The 26,161-nt window shown below is 41.2% G+C and overlaps 5 gene segments (V, D, J or C); all 5 read left to right on the forward strand.

The window, feature by feature from the left end:
- Nucleotides 1-869: 869 nt before the first annotated feature.
- Nucleotides 870-1,511, forward strand: LOC110316780. The segment is given in 2 exon segments: nt 870-948; nt 1,060-1,511. Coding segments are annotated over 2 exon segments (531 nt in total).
- A 1,812-nt stretch (nt 1,512-3,323) lies between these two features.
- Nucleotides 3,324-3,797, forward strand: LOC110316781. The segment is given in 2 exon segments: nt 3,324-3,366; nt 3,463-3,797. Coding segments are annotated over 2 exon segments (378 nt in total).
- Nucleotides 3,798-6,079: 2,282 nt separating this feature from the next.
- On the forward strand, nt 6,080-9,390 carry LOC110316507. The segment is given in 2 exon segments: nt 6,080-6,158; nt 8,736-9,390. Coding segments are annotated over 2 exon segments (381 nt in total).
- Nucleotides 9,391-15,456: 6,066 nt separating this feature from the next.
- Nucleotides 15,457-15,903, forward strand: LOC110316512. The segment is given in 2 exon segments: nt 15,457-15,502; nt 15,602-15,903. Coding segments are annotated over 2 exon segments (348 nt in total).
- Nucleotides 15,904-22,208: 6,305 nt separating this feature from the next.
- LOC110316511 lies at nt 22,209-22,656 on the forward strand. The segment is given in 2 exon segments: nt 22,209-22,257; nt 22,352-22,656. Coding segments are annotated over 2 exon segments (354 nt in total).
- Nucleotides 22,657-26,161: the final 3,505 nt, after the last annotated feature.

A 26,161-nucleotide genomic window follows, 5' to 3' on the forward strand; every position in this document is an offset into this window, starting at 1 on the left:
TTTTCTGAACCACCACTGGTGCTAGATCACTAGGTGGCGCTGTGGATTGGCATTTCTTCATTTTTTTTAAAAAAAATTTATTTTATTAGATATTTTCTTCATTAAATTTCAAATGCTATTCCGAATGTCCCCTATACCCTCCCCCCACCCTGCTCCCCTGCCCACCCACTCCCACTTCTTGGCCATGGTGTTCCCCTGTATGGGGCATATAAAGTTTGCAAGACCAAGGGGCCTCTCTTCCCAACGATGGCTGACTAGGCCATCTTCTGCTACATATGCAGCTAGAGACATGAGCTCTGGGGGTACTGGTTAGTTCATATTGTTGTTCCTCCTATAGGGTTGCAGACCCCTTCAGATCCTTAGGTAATTTCTCTAGCTCCTCCATTGGGGTTCAAAAGTGACTATAAAGAGAACTCTGGTTTGGAGCCCACAGTAGTGTAATATCTGTGGAACCAGATATAGTGCTGGCTCAGGATACCCAGACCAGAGCAGGGAATGACATCATATTTGCAAACCCACTGTGCATCAACAAAGCCAGGTTTAAACTGTAGTTTTGGCAATCTGAAACCATCTAGAGCTAGGAGAGGAGAGGAAAGCAACTGCCTCAGAAAAAGGCATGAAGGGGACCTCACCATACCCAGCCCTATTTATTCAGTACAGTCATCTCTCTGTCCACTAAGCAGGCTGAGCCTAAAGGCAGAAAGGCACAGCCGACAGTGTATACCCAAGAGTACAGAGAGCCCCTGGGAGTCAGCTAGATCATTGACCTCAGAACCTGACATCATAGGGAATAAGATGAAAGGAGGAAAGAGAGAGGAGGAGCTGACTCTTACTTTCTTACCAAGAGGACCAGCATCCTGAGAAGAAGCATGAGCAACACTGTCCTCCCTGATTCTGCCTGGGGCACCACCCTGCTCTCTTGGGTTACTGTCTTTCTCTTGGGAACAAGTAAGTCCTGAGTGCTTGCATGACTGCTCCTAAGTTCCTTTATTGCTGCTGCTGCTGCTGCACTGACCTACTCTTTCTCTAGATGCTCACCCCTGNCTTCTTCCTCCCCAGGTTCAGCAAATTCTGGGGTTGTCCAGTCTCCAAGACACATAATCAAAGAAAAGGGAGGAAGGTCTGTTTTGAAGTGTATTCCCATCTCTGGACATAGCAATGTGGTCTGGTACCAACAGACCCTGGGGCAGGAATTAAAGTTCCTTATTCAGCATTATGAAAAAATGGAGAGAGACAAGGGATTCCTACCCAGCAGATTCTCAGTCCAACAGTTTGATGACTACCACTCTGAGATGAACATGAGTGCCTTGGAACTGGAGGACTCCGCTATGTACTTCTGTGCCAGCTCACCACAGCCTTACAGAGCTACTGGCTTTCTGTTACTTAATCTTTCTGTCCCAGCTGGTGACATACTGGAGAGGGGTTGGGCAATGCCAGGAAGGCTTAGCCATGACCCAGAAATGATTTTATCTCTACACGAATCCCCCAACGGTCTACTGGAGCTAACATAGATATTCCTAAACACTGAGGTTGGCCTCAAGCCTGCCTCATGTTCTTACCTCTCTGCCAATACATTTCAGCTCCTAGACAGTTGCAGGAAACCTTATTCTGTGCTGGGGTGTTGCCCTAGGCCAGATATTTTATGACAAGGGTAGACATTAGCATGCCCATTTTGGAGATGAAGATTTTTATACATTTCAATAGAATTCAGAATTGAAAGATACAACTCTTGGCCTTCAAAGTAATCATTCTGAATTTCCTTGCTATTCCCCAGTTTGGTAAAAAGATAATGGAGCAGCTTGGTCCCTTGTATTACAGGGTATCCTTAGCTTAGTTTGAGTGTGATGAGATCCTGACAGCTTATAGCCGGATTATATTAAGACAGATAAAGTTTATCTTGAAAGTCAAGATGAAGCTTAATTTTCAACAAAAGGAAATTTGCTACTCAACCAATTAAACTATAAATTGAAAAGGAATAAAAAGAGGGTGTTTATGCAGATGGTTCTATCTCCAATGAAATAAGGGTATTGTTTGGAAAAAATATCATTAGTGGTAGGTCAGACATTATTTTAGAAATGTTCTTAAGAGCTATGAAATTTCATGTTCCATATTCCAACCATCTAAGTCCAAAATAGAAATTGCGGTTTTCTTGACCTGACTCAACCATGGCAATGGTCTCATTTGTTGGTGGCTCTTGGTGACTGAGGACTAGCCAAGCTTTGAGCATGTAGGACAATGTCCTTTTTTGGAATGGCCAGGCTCTGATGCTAGCTTCTTCATGTGGGAGCTCTGTTGACCCTTTCTATCTCTGCTTCTGGATGTGAGTCTTTCCTCACCAGGGCAGGGCTATATAAAGTGTCAATCAAAATCCCAATAGGATGAATGGACACAGAAAGAGGGCTTGATGCTGAGATATTATCTATGTAGGGAGTAACTGAGAAATGCCTTACCTAGGAAGGAACCTGTACTGCACTTGAGTAAGTGCTACATGTTAGCAAAGTTATGACAAAAGTGATACAAAAGCTTTTGGATGACTATGATAAAATTCCTTGGGACACTTCACACACCAGATGGGCACATTACTAGGCAAACCACTTACCCATATTACTAATAGGGATTTGCTCTTGAGAGGAAACACAGGAACAAAGATGTGGGCCCACTATATAGCCTTACCTGAAACAAAGGGAGAATTCTATGAATGAGGACAAAATGAAGGCTGGGCCTAGAATGCAGATCTGTGTCCCTGAATTGGTGTGCAAGATCTTAAAACAATTTTTCACACTGTAATGAACTCACCCTTAATGCTTTATAAGCTTTCAGGATGTCACATAGTTCTTGCAGCCGTAGGCTGGACTGACCCTTTTATTCAAGTATTTTGGCAAAGTGAAGAATCAGAACAAGCCTCACAGAATGAAGAATTTTGTCATAATGAATCCTAGATTACAGAAGTACCAAAAATTAAAGCAACATAAAATAAGGACTGATATCCTATTAGGAATAAAATAAGTCTAATACGTTGACTAAAAGAAACATATAATAATATGTTGACTCAAAGAAAGAGTATATACAAGTTTAAATACACAAGTCATAAATTCTTTCTGTTCTGAGATGATAATTTATATGTTTATGCTACAAATATTATTGTGCAGTTCAACTGTGAGATGATAATTAATAGTAGAATTGTCTGTAGAGAAGGGGTGTGGTTTGTTAACTGTGCAGCTCAAACATTTGTTGGAGACAGTGACATCACTATGTCGCTGAAAGTCCCAGCTCTAGTTTCCCAAGCAGGGCTGGAACAAACAAGAGCCTGCCTTGGTCCTGAGATGGGCTCCAAGATCTTGGTGGTCTTGAGCCTCCTGTGTGCCAGTGAGTGCTGGTCAGCCCAAGTGTGCGTCTTTCCCCTGAATTTCCAAGTCTTTTTGCTCATATGACATCATCAGGCTTTGTCTTTCTCTATCACAGAACACATGGAGGCTGCAGTCACCCAAAGCCCAAGAAACAAGTTGACAGTAACAGGAGGAAACGTGACACTGAGCTGTCACCAGACTAATAGCCACAACTACATGTACTGGTATCGGCAGGACACTGGGCATGGGCTGAGGCTGATCCATTACTCCTACGGTGCTGGCAACCTTGAAAAAGGAGATGTCCCTGATGGGTACAAGGCCTCCAGAACAACGCAAGAAGACTTCTTCCTCGTGCTGGAGTTGGCTTCTCCCTCTCAGACATCTACGTACTTCTGTGCCAGCAGTGATGCACAGCGGTGTGCGGCTTCCTCCCCTCTGCACAGAAAGTAAATTAGGAAAACAAGTTGCCTGTGTGCCTCAGGAAGTCCCTGCCTCTATAAGAGTCACTGAGCTCTGACGGACTAGGACCCTTGCAGGATGGGTTTCTAGCTGCCTGAAGGCCACTGTAACACCTTTTCATGGGTGGTTGTCTTTTCTCCACTTCTTCTTTCTGCTTTCAAAGCCAAAAATGAATGTTTAAGAAGACAGTATAATCCTTTATAACAGTCCTGGCCATCCTGGAACCAGTATTGTAGACCAAGCTGGCCTAAAAGTCCTAGAGATCTGTTGCCTCTCTCTTTTGTGTGGTGTATTTAAAGGCTTGTGCAATCACATTTGGCTGAAAATGAATCTTTAGTTGAAGTTCCTTGTGATGCTTTTGATAATCTCACAGCCGACATCTTAGTCCTGCTGGCCTTCAGTTAACTCTTCCACCATTTTACAATCCAGCTGAGTCACTTATATGATCTCTTTCCAGCCTGTGTTTATTCTATAGATCAGTGGCCTCTTCTTTTGTATAGAACAAGAGCCTATAACATTGCATGCCATTTTTCTTCACTCATTGGTGTCTTTAGCCAGTAACCAGCATCCTCTGATGTTTTCTTCATCAGCTAACTTTATCTATATTTCAAGTACTTCTTCATATATGTTGTGGTATTTTCTGTTCTGGAGATTTTTTTACCCCAGGACATTTATTCTGCATGGAAGACATATCTTTCCCTTTTGTTTCAAGATCTCTTCTCCTAGTGAAAATATATTTTAGGGTAGATTACTTTGTGTCTCTTCCCTTCTTAAGGTTTCAATTTCATAACATTATTTCCTCATTTAGTTCTAACTCTAACATCTCACATGCTTTGCTCCCCTTTCTTATTCATGGCTTCTCTTTCTTCTTTTATTCTGATTATTGGTTTGTCTTTTGTATGTATGGTATGAATAAATAAGTGCAATTTACAAACTCTATTTAGTGTTAATTGATTGTATTTTTTAGGGTTACCTACTTGTGAATGGGCAACCGTGTTGGGTATTCATCTTGGGGAAGAGTGATAGACCCTCTCTCAGTAGTCTTTAATTGTCAAAAAAAAAAAAAAAGTAGGCAGAATTACCATGCCAGATTTCAAAATATATATCACTCTTTTTCTATATCTTTGTGAATTTACAAATAAAAATATCATATATTTTGTTACAAGGTGTGAGTAACTTGTGCCAGTCAGTGGTAACTGGAAAACTCCTCCTCAAGTCACACTGCATTTTATATAATGAGCAGTAAGACAGAGTCACAATCGAGTTTGGAGATTTGTATGATGGATATCTTTCTGGCTTCATGGCAAACCTAAGAATAGAAATGAAGAAGGAACATTTTAATTTTTGCCTCAGTGTTTCTGATGTTTTGGTCTATGTATATATGGACCTGTTGTTTTGGCCCTGTGGTATTGCAGAACAAACTGGCAGAAAAAAATGTGACAAAACTGAGTTTCCCATCTCATCATCGAAAAGAAGAAAGAGGAGTAAGGATAGATAGATGGATATATAGGTAGGTAGATAGATATATAGATAGACGATAGGTAGGTAGATAGATAGATGATACATAGGTCTTTTAACTGCATTTCTGTTGTGGTTTTCTTTGGGTTTTGTCGGTTTTTGAAAAATGATGGTCCTTTCAAACTGTTCCAATTGCCATGGGCAAAATTTGATATTTGGGTGAGTTAACAAGCACTGCAAACTCTGTGAAGATTTCTGGAATACCCCAGAAACCTTATTTTGAGGGCTCCCATCTCTTAGTCAGTAGAGGTCCAATCCAGTGACTGCACATTAGGGGGCGCTGCTGATCCACTGTGTGAGCCGTGGGCAGTGGTAAACAATATGGATACACAGCTTTGATATGCAGCCCGCAGAAGCTGTGGAACCAGAAACAGTGCTGGCTCAGGAAGCACAGGGCTGGGAGGTAAAGTCAATCATCTATGCACACACACTGTGTGTCACCACGGGGAGCGTCGATTTTAGACTTAAACTGCAGTCTTGGCTAACCTAAACCCTCTGAAGCTAGAAGGAGAGAAGAAAGCAACCGGCTCAGAGAAAAGCATGAAGAGGACTTTCCCACACCCAGCCCTAGTTATTCAGCACAGCCATCTCCCCTGAGAAGCAAAAGGACTGAGACTAGGTCCACTACTACAGAGAGCCTATGGGAGTAACAGTATCAACAGATCACTGACCTCAGAATCTGACATCACAGGCAATGAGAGGATAAGAGGAGGAAGTACTCCTACTCTCTCACCAAAGAGATCCTGAGAAGAAGCATGTCTAACCCTGCCTTCCCTGATCCCTCCTGGAGCACCACTCTGCTCTCTTGGGTTGCTCTCTTTCTCCTGGGAACAAGTAAGTCCTGAGCGCTGGCAGAACTGCCCCTAAGCTCCTTTATTGCTGCTGCTGCTGCTGCTGCTGCACTGACCTACTCTTTCTCTAGATGCTCACCCCTGTCTCCTTCCTCCCCAGGTTCAGCAAATTCTGGGGTTGTCCAGTCTCCAAGACACATAATCAAAGAAAAGGGAGGAAGGTCCATTCTGAAATGTACTCCCATCTCTGGACATCTCAGTGTGGCCTGGTATCAACAGACTCAGGGGCAGGAACTAAAGTTCTTCATTCAGCATTATGATAAAATGGAGAGAGATAAAGGAAACCTGCCCAGCAGATTCTCAGTCCAGCAGTTCAGTGACTACCACTCTGAGATGAACATGAGTGCCTTGGAACTGGAGGACTCCGCTATGTACTTCTGTGCCAGCTCTCTCCACAGCCTTACAGAGCTACTGGCTTTCTGTAACTTAATCTTTCTGTTCCAGCTGGTGATAGACTAGAGAGGGGTCGGGTGATGCCACAAAACCTTAGCCAAGGACCGGAAATGGTACTAGCTTGTTACTAATCCTCTGACTGCCTAGCTAAGCACACACAGACCGTTCCTAAACATTGGACTGGGCCAAGGTCCTCCAGCTATTCTCAGGTCTCCACTAATACCTTCCAGCCCTCCTAGGCAATGGTAAAACCTCTGCTCTGTCATGGATTATGGCCATAGGCAACATGCTTTAAGACAAGTATAGACATTATCATATCCATTTTCTCAGTGAGGATTTATACATACCACTTCAATAGGAATCAGTAGCTTATGAAATTTTCCAACAATTTTTGTCTAAGAACACAAACACTAAGATTGAAAGGTACATCTCTGTGCTTTCTACATCAAGGTTCTAAATTTTCTTGGTGCTACTCAGTTTGAGTAAAAAATATAGCAGCTCATGGGTTTTTTTTGTATTCTCAGATTAGCTGAACTTGTTATGTGTGTGTGTGTGTGTGTGTGTGTGTGTGTGTGTGTGTGTGTGTTTGGGAGGGTGATAGACTATAGATGTATAATATTAAGCCAGATAATGTTTGTTTTCTCATAGTTCCAAGGTGAGATTTACATTTTCAACAAAGAAAATGTGCTAGTAAACAATCTATTGAAAAAGAATAAAGAGGAGATATTTACACAAATTCCATTATCTCCAATGAAATCAGAGTAATGATTAGAAGATTAACATTACTGGTAGATCGTATTTGAAATGATACTACAAGCTATGAAATTTGATGTTTCCCTACCCCAAACATCTAAGTCTTAAATAGAAAGTGCCTTTTCCTTAGACTTACTCTGTCACATGTAATAGCCTCCTTTTTGGTGGCTCTTGATCTCTAGGAACTAGCCAAGCTTTGGTCATGGAAGCTAATGTCCTTTTCGGGAAGGGTGGATCCTGTTTCCACCTACTTCATATGAATTCTGTTCTGAACACTCCCCTACCCTTTGTCTTTGCTTCTGCTTTTGAGTCCTTCCCCACCAGGGCAAGGTTATAGAAAGTTTCCATCAAGATCCCACTAGGATGTGTGGCCACAGAAAGCAGGCTTTATACTGAGTTATTATCTGTGTAGGGAGTAACTGGGATATGCTTTATCTAGGAAGGGACCTTTACTGCCATTGAGTAGAGGTAAGTGTTTCACATTAGCAAAGTTTGACAAAGGTCACACGAGAACTTTTGAATGATTTTGGTACAACTCTCTTGAAGCCTATAGGCACCAGACCTGTACAGTACCTGGAAGACAGCTCACTCACATTGATGAAGGGATTTCTGCTTGACAGAAAATACAGTGGCAAAGTGTCCCTCAGCCACAGTGTCACCTGAAACAAAGGGAGAATTTCTGTCACCCAGAATAGATTGAGGGTTGAGTTTACAATGTACAGCTTGTGTTTTGAGTAGGTTGGAGAGTTCTTAAAACAATTGTTCAAATTTAATGACCTCAGTCTTGGTGCTTTGTAAGCTTACTGGGTATCAGGCTGTCTTTGTAGCCACAGATAGCACTGAAATTTTTCTTTAGGTTATTAGGGAATGTTGAAATCTCATAGAATACATGAAGCATGTTATGAGGGTACAAATGAGATCACAGAGGTAACAAAAATGAAAACATAAGGAACGTGAAAATATAAGGAATTGTACCCTATCAGGAATAAGTCTAATGTGTTGACTAAAATCAGAGTAAGAGTATATACAAGTATAAATACAAAACAAGCCATACATTCTTTCTGCTCTGAGCTGATGTTTTGTGTGTATATACTACAAATATTGTTGTATAGTCCAACTATGGGATTATAATCAATAGTAGACTTGTTTGTGTAAAGAAGGGTGTGGCGTGTGCAGTTCAAGCATTTGTTGGAGATAGTGACATCACTAAGCCCCAGCTCTAGTTTCCCAAGCAGGGCTGGAACATACAAGAGCCTGCCTTGGTCCTGAGATGGGCTCCAGGATCTTCTTTGTGGTCTCCAGTCTCCTATGTTCAAGTGAGTGCTGGTCAGGCCACAGGTATGCTTCTCTCTCCAGAATTCCCGAGTCTTTTTGCTAAGATGACATCATCAGGTTTTGTCTTTCTTTATTACAGAACACATGGAGGCTGCAGTCACCCAAAGCCCAAGAAACAAGGTGACAGTAACAGGAGGAAACGTGACATTGAGCTGTCATCAGACTAATAGCCACAGCAACATGTACTGGTATCGGCAGGACATGGGACAGGGACTGAGGTTGATCCATTATTCATATGGTGCTGGCAGCACTGAGAAAGGAGATGTCCCTGTTGGGTACAAGGCCTCCAGAACAAAGCAAGAAGACTTCTTCCTCATGCTGGAGTTGGCTTCTCCCTCTCAGACATCAGTGTACTTCTGTGCCAGCAGTGATGCACAGTGATGTGTGGGTTCCTCCCCTCTGAACAGAAAGGAAATTAGAAAAGCAAAGTGCCTGTGTGCCTCAGGAAGTCCCTGCCTCTTTAAGAGTCACTGAGCTCTGACAAACTAGGAACCACACAACATAGATCTCAGCCTGACTAGAGGTCACTCTAAGACCTTTGCATAGGTGCTTGTCTCATCTCTTAATTTTTTTTCAGAGCATAAAAACATTCTTTAGTTAGAGTTCATGATGACCCCTTTAAATATCTTATAGCCACTACATCTATACCTGTGGCCTTCAATGACCTCTTCAACCCCTTTCTAACAACTGAGTTAATTATGTGATGTCTTTTCTGGCTATATTAAATAGTAGCTCATGTTTCTTTTAAATATTTTTTATTAGATCTTTTCTTTATTTAAATTTCAAATGTTATCCTCTTTCTTCCTACCCCTACCCCATCCCCCTGCTCCCCAACCTACCCACTCCCATTCCCAGTCCTGGCATTCCCCTATACTGGGGCATAGCATGGCCACAAGGACCTCTGTCATCAGTCATCTGTATGCCCAGCCTTTACCCTTCCCCGCTTCATTCTACCTAAATTTATCTGCAGTCAGTACTTACACATTTGCATTGTGCTGGTTTTGACCTTGAGATACTTTTCCATGTCAATTCTTGTGTACTGAAGACATACCTTTCCCTCTTATTTCTGCAACTCTTTTTCCCTTGAATATATGCTTCAGGAAGAATTATTTTTCTTTACCCTTTTTAAGATGTTAGTTTAGTTACATTGTTTCTCCCCTACTTCTCCCTCTATTTACCTGCCTCCCCCCCCCCATATTAAAATTCATGGTCTTTATTCTGTAGTTATTATTTTAATTTTCTGTGTTTGTGGTGAGAATAAATATATGAATACAGCCTCCTGTGTCTGTTTAGTGTTGCTTGTTAGTATATATTTTTTCCTGACCACTTGTGTTTGGAAAGCCTTTTAAGGGACTCCTTCTGTGGAGGACTCATTCCCTATGGCTCAGGAAGAAAAAAAAAATGCTGGAGTGATTACCATTCCAGATATCAAGTTCTAACTCCTTTTTCACAAATTTCTGAGTTTAAACATCATATCCTCTTGTTAAAATGTGTCAGTAGCTTGACTCACTAGGTAGTAATTGGGTAGCCAGTAGCAGGAAGTTGCTCATTCATGCTGGATTTTACACTGGAATAATAATAGAACTGAGAAAAAAACCAAGCCAAACCAAACCAACCAAACAAACAAAAAACAAAAAAACCCAAAAACCCAAAAAGGTGTGTTTTCTTCAGTGTTTCAAAATTTTGGTCTATGATTATTTGGATTGTATGTTGCTAGGCCTGGGATATCTAGCAGGAAAAACATGGCAGAGCTGAACTGCCTATCTCATGAGGATAGGAAAGAAAGAGGATAGTGGGAGGGAGGGAGGGAGGGAGGGAGGGAGGGAGGGAGGGAGAGAAGGAAGAATGGAGGGAGAAAGGGAGGGAGAGAGAGGAATACAGTGACCTACATCTTCCGATGGGTCTCTTCTTTCTGAAGTTGCCTCCATGATTCAATATCCTTTATTATCTATAAATTGACCATTGGTGATATCAAATTCTTCATGATCTAATCTTTCTTGAAGCTCTTTGTCTGGACACTGTGTTGAAACCAAACTTTTAATATGTGGATCTTTAGGGAATACACAATATATAAAATATATAAAATAAATAACCACTATTTTGCATTATAATATGACACAACACCCCTGAATATAATTCTTATCCAAAAAAGATAAAGAATACTCTTATCAATACAAAACTCAGAAAATACAGCAAATATATCTAAACTGTCAAGTCATAGAAGAGTAAATAGTAATTACTACAAAAAGATTCATTTTCAATTGTTACCTAGAAATAAAGCATCAGCCATTGAAGTTATGAGACCTGAATTCAAGATTACCAGATAGGAATACTCTCTAAAGAATTACAATATAGAATGTGTGTTGAACTCTGGACAGCCCGGAACTGTATTAACTACAGAAGAAAATTACAGCCACAACAAAAATTCCTTCACAGGATGCTTTGTGACAAACATCATTTCTGTATGTTGCCAATGCATCTGATTTAATTGTGTTTTTTTTTTTCTTCTTCTTCTTTAAGTGTCTTCATGGAGGATTCAGTTTCTTTTGTCATTTTGTCTTTCCTTGTCCCTTTTTAAAATGCTTATGATTGTAATGAAATACATGATAACAAAAAAAAGTTTATTTTGATGCTTGTGCATGAGGTATATTTGTTTACTCTATGTCTTGTGTCTATGAAATAAATTCACCGATTAACAGACAAAAATTGAAAGGTAATCAATCGCATTTATGGAGATATCAAAAGGAAAGAAAAATATTTAAACACCTCCATGTATGCTGAGATTTGAATTCCTTGTCACAGGCTGAGTGCAGGGTAATATGGATAAACTGGGGAAGAATGAAATATCTGTGGAAAGCCCTTAAGAGACTGGTGATAGACTGAGAAATCTCTTCAGACATAATGTGGGTATCCAGTGACACCTCCTGTGGTACAACTTAATCCTCTCTGGCTGCTGGGACTCCCAGGGAGGGGTTCACACATATCTTTTGTAGTATCTGTGAATTTTCTACCAGGGGAAGAGTTTTATGCTTCCATAAAGAATTTTTTTCTATCCTTGCTTTTGCACTTAAGTTCAAAAGAAATAAAACCCACTAAATTAGCATATTGAACTGCCATTTTCTTAACTACATCACAGTTTAATATTTATCACTTTGTGGTATTTCACACACATGCATTGTGTTGTTAAACCATCATTATATTTCCCAAAAAGTTTTTAATCTGTAGCCAATTAAGCAGTAACTATTTCTTTATTAGGACCCTGATCTTCCCTATTTTAGCAAGTCTTTATTTAGAATTATAATATTTTATTTACCTCTTTGTGTCTTATTTTTCACTTAGCATGTGTATTGTTACATTTTGATGTGTATAAGAAATTTACTTATTGTAATATTTCATTGTATTAAAATATTATACTACCTTTACATAATTTAATGTTGTGTCCATCTCTAAGCTATATATCTTACATTTTTTTTAATGTGGGCTCAGTCTTTAATGGTTGAGCAACCCTCCAGTCCTCTAAGTTATATATCTGTCTTTGTCAAAGTCTAAAAAGAGCAACAACTATCTGCTAGGAATACCTCTGATTTCTATTTCTCAATGACTTAAGCACATTGCAGAATAAACCTACAGATCTATTAATAAGAAAACCATGGAATATAGAACACCAAAACATAAAATATACTGTTTGTTGTCTAATAAAAAATTTACAGCTTTTCCAAGAAGTAGGAAAATAGAACTTGTCACTAGGGGAAAAATCAGTCACCAGAAACCTACTTCTGATAAATTGGCTGGCAGTGACATTGAACAGTGCAATCGCAGCACATTAAACAGTTTGTAGAAATGAGGGACACACAGAAATCTAAATCCAACTCCTAGAAGTGAAACTGTAGTGTTTGCGATGGAAATGCCCTAAATGTAAGTAATAGTACACCAGAGGCTCCAGAAGGAAGGAAAAATGAATTTGGGAATGATATAAGGAAACATGGAGAAAATGAAAAAAGGTATAGGTGAACTGAGTATAACTGCAGAGAAAAAATGCAATCCGAATTCACTTAAAATTTTAATATGTAAACTTTTTAAAGACTTGCTAGGTGTCTAAAGCAATAATTCCAACATTCTACCCTTCCAGGTTTTCTCTTCCTTAGACCAGTTTATTTTTCAAAGCGCTTAGAAGACTTCTCCACTGATAGAATTCACAGTCTGTACATCATAAAAATTCACTGAGACTAAAGAGTATTTTGCCCAGGTCCACTCCATCCAAAGGCAACTGATACCTAGTGACTAGTCTATGTCTCCCTACAACACTGTGATAGGAATTAGAGATTATTCTTTCCTATATGAGTTTCCTTTAGGTTTCTCTCACTGAAACAGAAATTATTTGAGATTTAGGTGGGCAAACTGTGCCTGACAACAACTCTGTGGTGTGCTCTGGCTCACCACAGATGCCTGATTTTGAGAGCTTCTAGCCTCAACCACACCTTGTGGGGGTATAGCCCACACTGGTCACTAGGGGGCATTGAGGAACCATCGAGTGAGTTTCCGGTATCTCTCTAGAGTGGTGCATGTAGCAGAGCTCTGGTTTGGATTCACAGTAGGGTATTAGCTGTGAAACCAGAAACAGTGCTAGCTCAGGAGGCTCAGAACAGAGCAGGGTAGGTCAGTCATATGTGCACATTAACTGTACAGAAGCACAGGGAGCATGAACTGTAGATTTGAACTGTGTATTAGCAATCCAAAGCCTCTCCACCAATCCAAAGATAGGTGGAGAAAAGGAGGCAAATGGCTCAGAGAAAAGGAGGAAATGGACTTCCCCATACCCAATCCTATGGATTCAGCACAGCCATATCCCCCTCCACTCACTAAGCAGGCTGGACCTGAAGCAGGAAGGGTACAGCCAGCAGAGTATGCCCAAGGGTACAGTAAGCCCATGGCTGTGAACAAGGTCACTGACCTCAGAACCAAACACCACAGGCAACAAGAAGAAAGAAGGAGAGAGGACGGAGAGGCTGACTCCTGATCTCTCACCAAGGGGACCAGCATCCTGAGAAGAAGTATGAAGTATGTGTAATACTACCCTCCTGGGGCACCACTCTGCTTTCTTGGGTTACTGTCTTGCCCCTGGGAACTCACTCTGTAGACCACGCTGGCCTGGAACTCAGAAATCTGCCTGCCTCTGACTCCCAAGTGCTCGAATTAAAGGAGTGTGCCACCACCACCCGGGATACATACATACATACATACATACATACATACATACATACATACATACAGACAGACACACACACACACACACACACACACACACACACATACACACATATGGATTCTTTTCTTTTATCCTTTCAAAGTTTAATTTCACTACCTTGTTTCTTCTTTTGCCTTCAACCCCTAACATGTTCTTCTCTTCTTTCAAATTAATTTCAAGTGTGTGTTTGTGTGTGAGTGTGTGTGAGTATGTGTGTGTATTCTGTGAATAAATATGTAAGTGTAACTTGTTAAGTATGGTTAGTGTTACTTCCATGCATATTCTTTATGTCTGAGCACTTAAGGTTGGATAATCATAAGGACTTACCCAGATGAAGGCTCTCTCTGCAGTCTTCAGTTTTCTCTACCAAAAAAAAAAATGCTGGAGGGATTGTCATGCAGATTCCATGATATATTACCTTTTTTTTCCAGGTTTTGAGGAAATTAGAATTAGAGGTAACTTGTTTTCTTGTTACAACATGTAAGAATTTTGGCTCAGTGGGTGGCAATTGGCATTTTACAGAATGGGCGATAAAACTGAATCAGCACTGAGTTTGATTTCGAAGATATGTGTGATGCTCACCTTTATAGAACGTTTCCATCAAGTTCCTTCTGGGATGTGTAGCCGTAGAAAGGAGGCTTCGTACTGAGACATTATCTGTGTGGGGAGTAAGTGAGCTGTGCTTTACCTAGGAAGGAACCTTTACTGCCAGTGAGTAGAGGTAAGTGTTCATATTAGCAAAGTTATGAGAAAGCTGATACGAGAGCTTTGGATGATTTGGGTAAAATTCCCTGGGACCCTAGAGGCACCAGATCTGCGTATTTCCTGGCAAACAGATCTCTCACATTGCTGCAGGCGTTTATTCTTGACAGAAAGTGCAATGACAAAAACTTAACATCTGCTATTCACAGCCTCTCCTGTAACAAATAGAGAATTCCGATCGATAAAGAAACATGGAGAGCTGAGTCCAGAAGTTAGATCTTGTATCCCTGATGAGGTTGGGGAGATCTTAAAACAATTGTTCAAATTATAATGACTTCAACTATGGTGCTTTATAAGCTTTCTGTGTGTCTAGCAGTCTTTGTAGCCATAGATAGCACTGGAATTTTTCTTCAAATACTTAGCCAAAGTAAAGAGAAGAAACCTCATAGAACTCAGCATGTTGTGAGGGTGCAGCTGAGATGACAAAAATAGTAAAGATTGAAACCATGGAGTGTAAGCAGCAGAATCATAGTAGGAATAAAATATGCTGGCTAAAATCAGAGAAAGAGCACACGCATCTAGAAATAAAACAACAACAAACAAACAAAAACAAAGCACAAACCCTTCCCTATCTGAGTCTGTAATTATTGTACATTTACTTTAAAATTGTTGTATAATGCAACTATGAGACTATGCTTGAAAACTGGCTTGCTTACGTATAGAAGTGGTAGAGTGTCTTAACTGTGCAGCTCTAGCATTTGTTGGAGACAGTGACATCACTAAGCCACTGAAAGCCCCAGCTCTAATTTCCCAAGCAGGTCTGGAACATACAAGAGCCTGCCTTGGTCCTGAGATGGACTCCAGGCTCTTCTTTATGGTTTTGAGTCTCCTCTGTGCAAGTGAGTGCTGCTCAGGCCACTGGTGTGCTTTCTTTTCTTCGAACTCCTAAGTCTCTTTGCTAAGACAATATGATCAGGCTTTATCTTTCTTTATTACAGAACACATGGAGGCTGAAGTCACCCAAAGCCCAAGAAATAAGGTGACAGCAACAGGAGGAAAGGTGACACTGAGCTGTCGCCAGACTAATAACCACGACTACATGTACTGGTATCGACAGGACATGGGGCATGGACTGAGGCTGGTCTATTACTCATATTCTGTTAACAACACTGAGAAAGGAGATGTCCCCGATGGGTACAAGGCCTCCAGACCAAGCCAAGAGGACTTCTCCCTCATTCTGGAGTTGGCTTCCCTCTCTCAGACAGCTGTATATTTCTGTGCCAGCAGTGATGCACAGTGAGGTGTGGCTTCCTTCACTCTGCACATAAAGCAAATAGGGAAAACTAGTTGGCTGTGTACCCCAGGAAGTGTCTGCCTCTTTAAGAGCCACTGAGCTTTGACAAACTAGGAACCACACAGCATGAGTCTCAGCCTAACTGAAGGTCATTCTGACAGATTTTTATGAATACCTGTTATATATCTAGAACTTGCTTCTGTTTTCAGAGAGTGAAATGAACCTTTAGCTCAAGGTCATGATCACTCTTGATAATCTCAGAGCTATCATCTGCTACCCTGCGGTCTTCAGCGACCACTTCAATCACTTTCCTACTCAACTGAAAAGCTTACACTATCTCTTCTTTAGATGCTTTTACTCTGTCAGTAAGTAGCTCCTTTGTTCTTCAGGATTATAGCCTATAAATTCCTTTGCCATTTTTCTTCACCCATCTGAATCATCAGCTTTTACCCAGCATTCCTTGCTCTTTTCCTTTCTAGCTAAACTTGTCTACCTACATTCAGTTGCTTCCTCATTTGTATCAGCTATTTTAAATTCTGGAGACACTTTTCTCCAGATGTTTCTTCTGTACTGTAGACGTGCCTTTCCCTTTTGTTTTTGTATATATATTTGTTTTCATATATATATATATGAAGAATAGATACAAATATATATATTTGAAGAACAGATACAAATATATATTTGGTGTTTTGAGACAAGGTTTCTCTGTTTAGCCCTGGCTGTCCTGGAACTCACTCTGTAGACCAGGCTGGCCTGGAACTCAGAAATCTGCCTGTGTCTGCCTTCCAAGTGCTGGGATTAAAGGCGTATGCCATCACCGCCCAGCTTATATATTTATTAGGATTCTTTTCTTTTATCCTTTCAAAGTTTAATTTCATTACCTTGTTTCTATTACCCCTCTTTTGCCTTCAACCCCTAACATATTCTTCTCTTCTTTCAAATTAATTTCAAGTGTGTGTTTGTGTGTGAGTGTGTGTGAGTATGTGTGTGTATTCTGTGAATAAATATGTAAGTGCAACTTGTTAAGTATTGTTAGTGTTACTTCCATGCATATTCTTTATGTCTGAGCACTTAAGGTTGGATAATCATAAGGACTTACCCAGATGATCTCTCTGCAGTCTTCAGTTTTCTCTACCAAAAAAAAAAATGCTGGAGGGATTGTCATGCAGATTCCATGATATATTACTTTTTGTTTTTTTAAGGTTTTGAGGAAATTAGAATTAGAGGTAACTTGTTTTCTTGTTTCAACATGTAAGAATTTTGGCTCAGTGGGTGGCAATTGGCATTTTACAGAATGGGCGATAAAACTGAATCAGCACTGAGTTTGATTTTGGAGATAATGTGTGATGTTCACCTTTCTAGCATCATGACAGGTCTGAGAAAATAAGGGGAAAAGGTATATTTTGGATTTTTTTTCCCAGTGTTTCAAAGGTTTTCGTCTATGATTAATTGGACTTGATGTTTTCTTTCCACTAGAACCTGCTTTCTAAAATTGTCTCCATCACTCAATATCCTTGCTAACATAACCTATCTGTGGGTTAGTCATTGGTGATATTAAAGCTTTCATCATCTAATATATCTGGAAGCTCTTCCTTGAATGAACAGTCACGCCTTTAATATGTGAATCTTTGGGAAACATCTAACATTTAAACCAAATAAGCACTATTTTGCATTATAATATAGCACAACATGCCTAAATATAATTCTTAACCCCAAAAGATAAAGAATAATAATATTAACAAAAAGAAGTAACCTGTGGGGCAATGGGGCTATGCACAGATGGCCTAGTCTCCAGTCAAGCTGAGGCTGCGAGCCCCTGTGAAACCCAATAGTGATAATTCACCTACATGGGATGGAAGGAGTTCCCTCATGTCTCCTTGACTCCTGGCTCCTGTTGAAATTACCACCCCAACAGCCCCCACAAGAGAAGCTGTCACGTAGACAATGTCTCAAGCTTCTGACCTTCAGGCTAGACTCCTCCCAGTTACCAACAGCAAGATTACACAGCCCACTATAAGAGGGGCTGCTTGGCCCTGCCTCTCTCTCTCCCTTAAGCTTTTACTTTCCTTACTCTAGTCTTTCCTCTCTCTCTCCTTTTCCCCCTTCTCTCCTCTTGGCCATGGCTAGTCTCTCTATCTTTCTACATTCTCTCCTTTCTCCCCACCTTTCTACAATAAAGCTCTAAAACCATAGACTGTCTCTGTTCATCAAGGCCCGCTGTGCTTGGATGATGGGATAGGCTTTCTCCTAACGAGCTGTGCCTAATCTCCCATCAGAAGGCCTTCCTGTGCTCCAGCCACTGACCAGACTAAAGACTCTCACCTGAGTGGGAACCTCTCTCCCTCTCCCTCTCTCCCATAACTCTGGGGGCCAAGAGTGCTGCCCTGGGGCCCCTGGTATCAGGGGCTGCCCCTTGTCCATCCTCCGTGGAGTGGGGTCCAGCGGCTTCACACAGCCAGATGCCCACCTGGGGCCAAGTGGAACGTATCTGGCAGTCTACCCGTGTCTGCCTGCCCAGAGCACAGGAACTCTGGCCGGACGTGGGCTCTCCCTACTCCCCTCTTTTCCCTCCCCCCATGCCCAACAGTAACCCAGGAAATACAATAATGTTCCATGTAAGTTTTGTCTTCTGCAAGTCACAGAAGAGTAAAAGGAAATTTTAGAGAACATTGATTTTTTTTTTGTACTGCTACTTAGAAGTAAAGTATTCTCATCATCAGCCACCTAACCCAGATACTAACACACATGCCAGCAAGATTCTGCTGAAGAGACCCTGATATAGCGGCTTCTTGTGAGGCTATGCCAGTGCCTGGCAAACACAGAAGTGGATGCTCACAGCCAGCTATTGGATGGAACACAGGGTCCCCAATGGAGGAGCTAGAGAAAGTACCCAAGGAGCTGTAGGGGGCTGCAACCCTGTAGGTGGAACAACAATATGAACTAACCAGTACCCCCTGAGCTCGAGTCTCTAGCTGCATATGTAGCAGAAGATGGCCTAATCGGCCATCATTGGGAAGAGAGGCCCCTTGGTCTTGCAAACTTTATATGACCCAGCACAGGGGAAGGCCAGGGCCAAGAAGTGGGAGTGGGTGGGTAGGGGGGAGGGGGGGGGGGTGTATATAGGGAACTTTCGGGATAGCATTTGAAATGTAAATAAAGAAAATAATAATAAATAAACATGCAGATGATAAGAAATAAATAAATACATGAATAAATAAAAGAAGTAAAGTATCAGTGATTGAAGTGATGATGATGAGACTTGACTTCAAGTCTCTTGATTCTTATGTTACCAGACAGGAACATTTTCTAGAGTTATAATACAGAATGTGCATGGAGCTGTGGACTGCCAGAACTGTGTTATACCACAGAAGAAAATTACAGCCATGCCAGGAAACCCTTCACGGGATGCTTTCTGCCACACACCTCTTTTGCTAGTTACCAACACATCTGACTTACTAGTTACCAACGCATCTGACTTACTAGTTACCAACACATCTGACTTACTAGTTACCAACGCATCTGACTTACTAGTTACCAACGCATCTGACTTGCTAGTTACCAACGCATCTGACTTACTTGCACTCTTTCCCTTTGAGCACTTCCACGGAGGACTCAGCTATTGATAGTGACTTTCATTTTCTTTTGTCATTTTGACATAGTCTTTATCTCTTTTTTTTTTTATTTTTTAAGCATCATAATTAAAACATGACAACATTACCTTTATGGTTGTAGGGGAGGAAATATTTACTTACTCTCTGATTTGAGTCTATGGAATAAATTCATAGATTAACAGGCAAAAAGCTATGCAAGCTAATTGCATGCCTGGGGTCATTAAACGAAGAGAAAATGAAATCCTAACACTAAACGAAGAGAAAATGAAATCCTAACACCTACTGGTCTCTGGAAATTTCTATTCCCTCTTCACTGGCTGAGGTGTAGGTAGAGGCAGTCAGGTTGGGGAAGAATAAATTATTTGGAGGGAAGCTGAACATGTCCTTGGGAGAGCGGGTGATAGACTCTGAAGTCTGTGTGAGCACAGAATGGACTTTCCAGAGTCTCCTCCTGTGGTGGCTTAATCCTCCCTGGTTAGGGGGACTCACAGGGAGGGTCTCACAGCTTTCTTTTGGAGAATCTGCATTTAGTCTACGAGGGAAAGCCAAGAAAGAAAAATGTCCTGCTCTGCCTTATCCCCAAGTTCAGAAGAAGCAGAAACCAAAATAAGTCAGTGGGCCACCTTTTCTGTACTCCATCACTGTTTTTATATCACTTAGTCTTTTACACATATCCTTTGTGTTGTACATCAGTCATTGCCATGTTTCCCCAAAAGTTTTCATTTGTAATCCATTAAGCAGTTACTATTGTTTCATCTGACCCAAGATCTTGGTTATTATAGGAAGTGTATGTTTGGAAATATATTTCTTTCTCTTTGAGTCTGATTTCTCTCACTTAGCATAAGTATCACATTTTTTTTTTTTTCCGAGACAGGGTTTTTCTGTGTAGCCCTGGCTGTCCTGGAACTCACTCTGTAGTCCAGGCTGGCCTCAAACTCAGAAATCTGCCTCCCTCCCACATGCTGGGATTAAAGGCATGTGCCACCACTGCCAGGCTCAAGTATCACATTTTTAATTTGTATCACAACTTGAGTTATTTTAATACATCATTGCATTAAAATTGTACATTTTCTAACTCCCATTACTTTATGGATTTTTAGGTTGCTTCCATCTCTCAGTCATTATTAATAATACTCAACTGACATTAAATGTTAATTCTCTCTTTCCTCCTAGTCTTCATGTTACTTATTTGTTTGTTTGTTTTTTTGTTTTTGTTTGTTTTTTGGAGTATACAGGAGATTGTGGAGTTATGCAATAATTCTGTTTGATATTTTCAGTAACTGTCAAAGTTTTGTTAAGGGAGCTGTACATTTTACATTTTTTTTTTTTACATTTTACATTTTACATTCCAAACATCAGTGTATGAGAGTTCCAGTTTTTTCAGACCTTACAGTATTCCCACACATTCATTTATTACTATTGTTGTGGCTGTCTGTGTGTGAAGTGACACCTCACTGTGCCCCTTTAAACTACTTGGAACCAACAAGGTCAAGCATCTACTTATTGTTCGTGGCAGACTTGTGTGTTTTCTTTGGGGGAATATTGTTCATTGCCAGATGGATTTTAAAGATTAACATGGCCCTTAGATTATTAATAGTTTTACTGCGATGAGGGTAGGTAGAAACAAAACTATACTCCTTCAGACTTTAGACAGCATCACTCCATTTTGTTGGCTGTTTTAGAAAACGCTCTTATGGGAAGAGACCATATGCACATCCACAGGTAACTTTCCCAGAGCCTGGCAGTATATTCATCTCAGAGGGCTTGGGTCTGTCATCATTCTCCTTATTTAACACTAGGTAGTGTGTGCGGGCTGGTGAGTTGGCTTAGCAGTTGAAAACGCTGGCTGCTCCTGGGTTCAATTCCCAGCACCCACGTGGCAGATTAAAAACTGTCTGTAACTCCTGTTCCAGGAAATCCAACATCCTCACAGACATACATGCAGTCAAATCACTAATGTACAGAAAATAAAATTAAATAAGTTATTAAAAACTAAAAAATACCCAACACTCGGTAGTGATCCACGTACATAATTATAGTAATTCTGCTCTACACTTAGAGCCATAAAAAACCAATAATTCAGTGGGGAGGGAGCTGGTGTCTTAGAGCATGCAACTGCCTTCTGTATATGTTTAGGACCAACAAGCTGCGATTCGGTAACGTACTGAGAGGGTCATCTCTCTCTCATCCACCTGCAGCTCATGTGTATGGGTATAAAATAATAACGGAAGAAAAATAATTTCATTTATGTTACCATAATAATTAAAGAAGATGCCATGAATTCAAGAAGGATTTGGAGGAAACATGGTAGGGGATACAGGAGGTGAGGAAATGATGTAGGTATGGAAATAGAATACTCACATAAGAGATTCTCAAGATAGTAAAATATTATTATTCTCAAATATTAAAAATGTAGCTATCAGTAGAAGCTTACCATTCCCTATGGAATTTTAGAAAACTCATTTTATTTATTATGATGAACTTTGACACGCCACTCTAAAGCCCGAGCTCTGTGTGAGGACACTGGATGAATTCACCTGCAGCCTGTGCATATGCTAAACCATTTGCATTCAGAGGGACTGTGCTAAGACTGATTCTCTGAAGGGACAGTAAAGTCATCATGGGAAGTGTCATGTGGTACCAAGTAATGCAGCTGTCAAGACCTTGACGTGGTAAGCCTTTCTCTGCCCTCAGTCTGCCATGAGCACCAGGCTTCTTGGCTGGGCAGTGTTCTGTCTCCTGGACACAGGTAAGTTTTTAGAAAAACAGTCTCCATTTTGCATTTCTCTGGGGGGATTATTTCAATTGTTCCCATTTTGACATCGTGTGTTCTTTTCCCACAGTACTGTCTGAAGCTGGAGTCACCCAGTCTCCCAGATACGCAGTCCTACAGGAAGGCCAGACGGTTTCCTTCTGGTGTGACCCTATTTCTGGACATGATACCCTTTACTGGTATCAGCAGCCCAGAGACCAGGGGCCCCAGCTTCTAGTTTACTTTCGGAATGAGGCTGTTATAGATAATTCACAGTTGCCCGCGGATCGTTTTTCTGCTGTGAGGCCTAAAGGAACAAACTCCACTCTCAAGATCCAGTCTGCAAAGCAGGGTGACACAGCCACCTATCTCTGTGCCAGCAGTTTATCACAGTAACACAGAGGTGCATCCCTGCTGTGCACAAAGCTGATGGTTTTCTTCAAGCCAGCTTTCAGTAGAGACCTGTGACTACTTCTTATACCCCATGGACAGAGTTGGTCTTTAAACACAGGCCATGCTGCATGTAACCAGAGATCACACATTCTTTCTTGAAACACAAGGACTGCAAGTGGTTGAAAATAATATTTCAGGGTCTCCAAGTATTTTTTCAGTAACAATTCAAGAGCCCCCAAACTGAAAGTGACTTTTCACAGACTCAGTCATCAGAATCTGAGATAGTTGTTGTGTTAAATACGCAATCAGGAAACCCATCTACAAGTACAGATGGAGGTTATTTCTGAGTCACCGGCAACAAGCTTTCCTAACGGAGCTGGAGCATCTGGGTGTTTAGAATGCTATCCTTCGTGACATCCTTATATTGTGCTTCTATGCCTTTGTACTAGAACTTTCTAAGGAACAAATTCTCTACAGTATATATATTTTTGGAGGGATTATTTCTACTCTCTTGCTTGTATGAAAATGCATTAATAACAATTACATTTTTATTACTATTATTACTATTATTATTATCAATCTTAACTCATTTTTTAACAATGGTTTGTCTTCAAAGAAATATACAAAATGGATACGCTGACAGGAGTTACAGACTTTTTTAAAAGAATACATTTGAGTTTCCGTGAAGTCTTGGTCCTCCAGCCCCTACCTACCAAACTTGGGGTATGTGACCACCATGTCCATTCCAGATGTCCACACAAACAGAGTACTACTTTTCACACTGTGCTTCAACTTTCTAACATCCCCGTCACAGCCCCAAACTCTTTCAGGCTTGATCTAGATAGCTCAGAGGCTGATGAGCACATTTCATGTGTCTGCCTTTGTCTATTACAACACTTCCTTTGAATGTTAAAATACCAGATTATTCCCCTTGTTAAGAACTTCTAAAGCAACCCAGGGGCCCCAGGAACCTCCCTGCCCCCCGCGATGGTGCCTTTTTATGTCTGTCTCTATACCTTTATTAACTCCTTCCTGATATTCTAGGATAGTAAGAGAAATTAGTCTGAACTGTTAGGAGTTCTTGGAAAACAGCAGGGCTGCAGGGGAGGGGTCCTGCATGCACCTGCACTCTCAGACCTTCCAGCATTCTGTCCTCCCTTAATGAGTCTAAGTGCAGTTCGCAGTGTTTGTTCCTTTTCCTTCACTTCAAATTATCCCATTTATTTATCTAGAAGAACCAGTTGTATGGTTGATAATGATCACCCATGGTCTTGTTGTTAGAATTTAAAAATTCGACCAAAGTAGGATTAATACTGCTTCACTACTCTGTAACTCTGGCACATTATAAAATCTCACATCTCTTTACATGAAATTAAAGGAATCACAGCTCCATTTTGTGTTGCTTTTTGTCACTGGCCACTAGAGGGCACTGTGGCTTCACTGTTAGCTACAGTCCGTTGGATTCCGTTAGATCTTTTAGCTACAAGGCTTAGGAAAATATAGTTAGATGACATCCACCCTAGGTTTTTTGTTTTGTCTTGTTTTGATGTTTGGTTTTTGTTTTTGTTTGTTTTTGTGACAGGGTATATGACTGGCCTACAGTTTGCCAAGCAGGCTAACCAGGCCAATCAGTAAGCTCCAGTGGTCTGCTTGTCATGTCTCTCCAGTATAGGATAACAATCTCACAACATCATGGCCATTTTTTTGCATTTATTTATTTATTTATTTATTTATTTATTTATTTATTTATTTATTTATTTATATTTTTAATTTATTTTTTACACTCCATATTCCATTCCCTGTCCCCACCCTCATCCACCATCCAACTGTTCCACATCCCACATCTCCTCCCTACCCCACCCCACCCCCTATCTCCACGTGGATGCCTCCCCGACTCCACCTGACCTCTAAATTCCCTGAGGCCTCTAGTCTCTTGAGGGTTAGGTGCATTATCTCTGAATGCACACGGACCTGGAAGTCCTCTACTGTGTGTGTGTTGGAGGTCTCATATCAGCTGGTGTATGCTGTCTGTTTGGTGGTCCAGTGTTTGAGAGATCTCCAGGGTCCAGATTAATTGAGACTGCTGTTCCTCCTACAGGATCGCCCTTCTCCTCAGCTTCTTTCAGCCTTCCCTAATTCAACAACAGGGGTCAGCTGCTTCTGTCCACTGCTTGGGTGCAAATATCTGCATCTGACTCTTTACAGCTGCTTGTTGGGTCTTTCGGAGAGCAGTCATGATAGGTCCCTTTTTGTGAGTGCTCCATAGCCTCAGTAATAGTGTCAGGACTGTGGAACTCCCCTTGAGCTGGATCCCACTTTGGGCCTGTTGCTGGACCTTCTTTTCCTCAGGCTCCTCCCCATTTTCATCCCTGTAATTCTTTCAAACAGAAACAATTAAGGGTCAGAGGTGTGACTGTGGGATGGCAACCCCATCCCTCATCCCTCACTTGATGTCCTGCCTCTCTGCTGGGGGTGGGTTGTATAAATTTCTTCTCCAGATAGTCCTACTGTTCATCTGAGGTTCCCTCCCTTTGAGTCCTGGGAATCTCTCACTCCCTAGGTATCTGGTGCACTCTGGGGGTCCCCCCAACCTCCTATTTCCTGAGGTTGCCTGTTTCCATTCTTTCTGCTGGCCCTCAGGGCTTTGGTCCTTTTCCCTCACCCAATACCAGATCAGGTTTCCCTCTCCCCACAACCCCCAGCTTTTAAAATATAGTTTCTAAGAACTGAATTCAGGTCTTTTCTTCCCTCCCTTCCTTCCTTCCTTCCTTCCTTCCTTCCTTCCTTCCTTCCTTCCTTCCTTCCTTCCTTCCTTCCTTCTGCTCTCTCTTTGAGCATTTTCCCCTTTTATTAAAATTAGATTCTTTTCTCACACACTATGTTCTGATTAAAGATGCCTTTCCCTCTACTCCTCCCAGTTCCTTCCACCTCCCCTGGAGATCCACTGTCTTTCTGTCTCTCATTGGAAAAGGACAGGCTTCTAAGAGAGAACAGCCAAAGATGACAAAATAAACCATAGTAAGATAAAACAAAAGTCATCACATGGAGGCTGGGCAAGGCAAGCCAAAAGAGGAAAACAAGCCCCTCAAAGCTGGCACAAGAAGCAAAGACTCACTTGTACGCATACTCAGGAATCAAAGAAAAGTGCTAAGCTGAAAGCTGACTTAAACACACACACACAGAGAGAGAGAGAGAGAGAGAGAGAGAGAGAGAGAGAGAGAGAGAGAGAGAGAGAGACCTGGTGCAGATACTTTTATGCCCTGTGTTGCTGCTTCAGCCTCTGTGAGCTCATATGAACCTTCCTTAATTGACTCAGAGATGCTTGTACTCCTGTTGTCCTACATCCCTGTGGCTCTTACACTTCTTCTATCTCCTCTTCCTTGTGGTCCACTGAGCTATGAGGGGATGAATTTGATAGAGGCATCCCATTTAGATGTGTGTTTTCCAAGAGCTAGCTCTCTCTCTCTCTCTCTCTCTCTCTCTCTCTCTCTCTCTCTCTCTCTCTCTC

This window comes from Mus pahari, chromosome 2, assembly GCF_900095145.1.
Source record: "Mus pahari chromosome 2, PAHARI_EIJ_v1.1, whole genome shotgun sequence".
Lineage (NCBI taxonomy): Eukaryota > Metazoa > Chordata > Mammalia > Rodentia > Muridae > Mus > Mus pahari.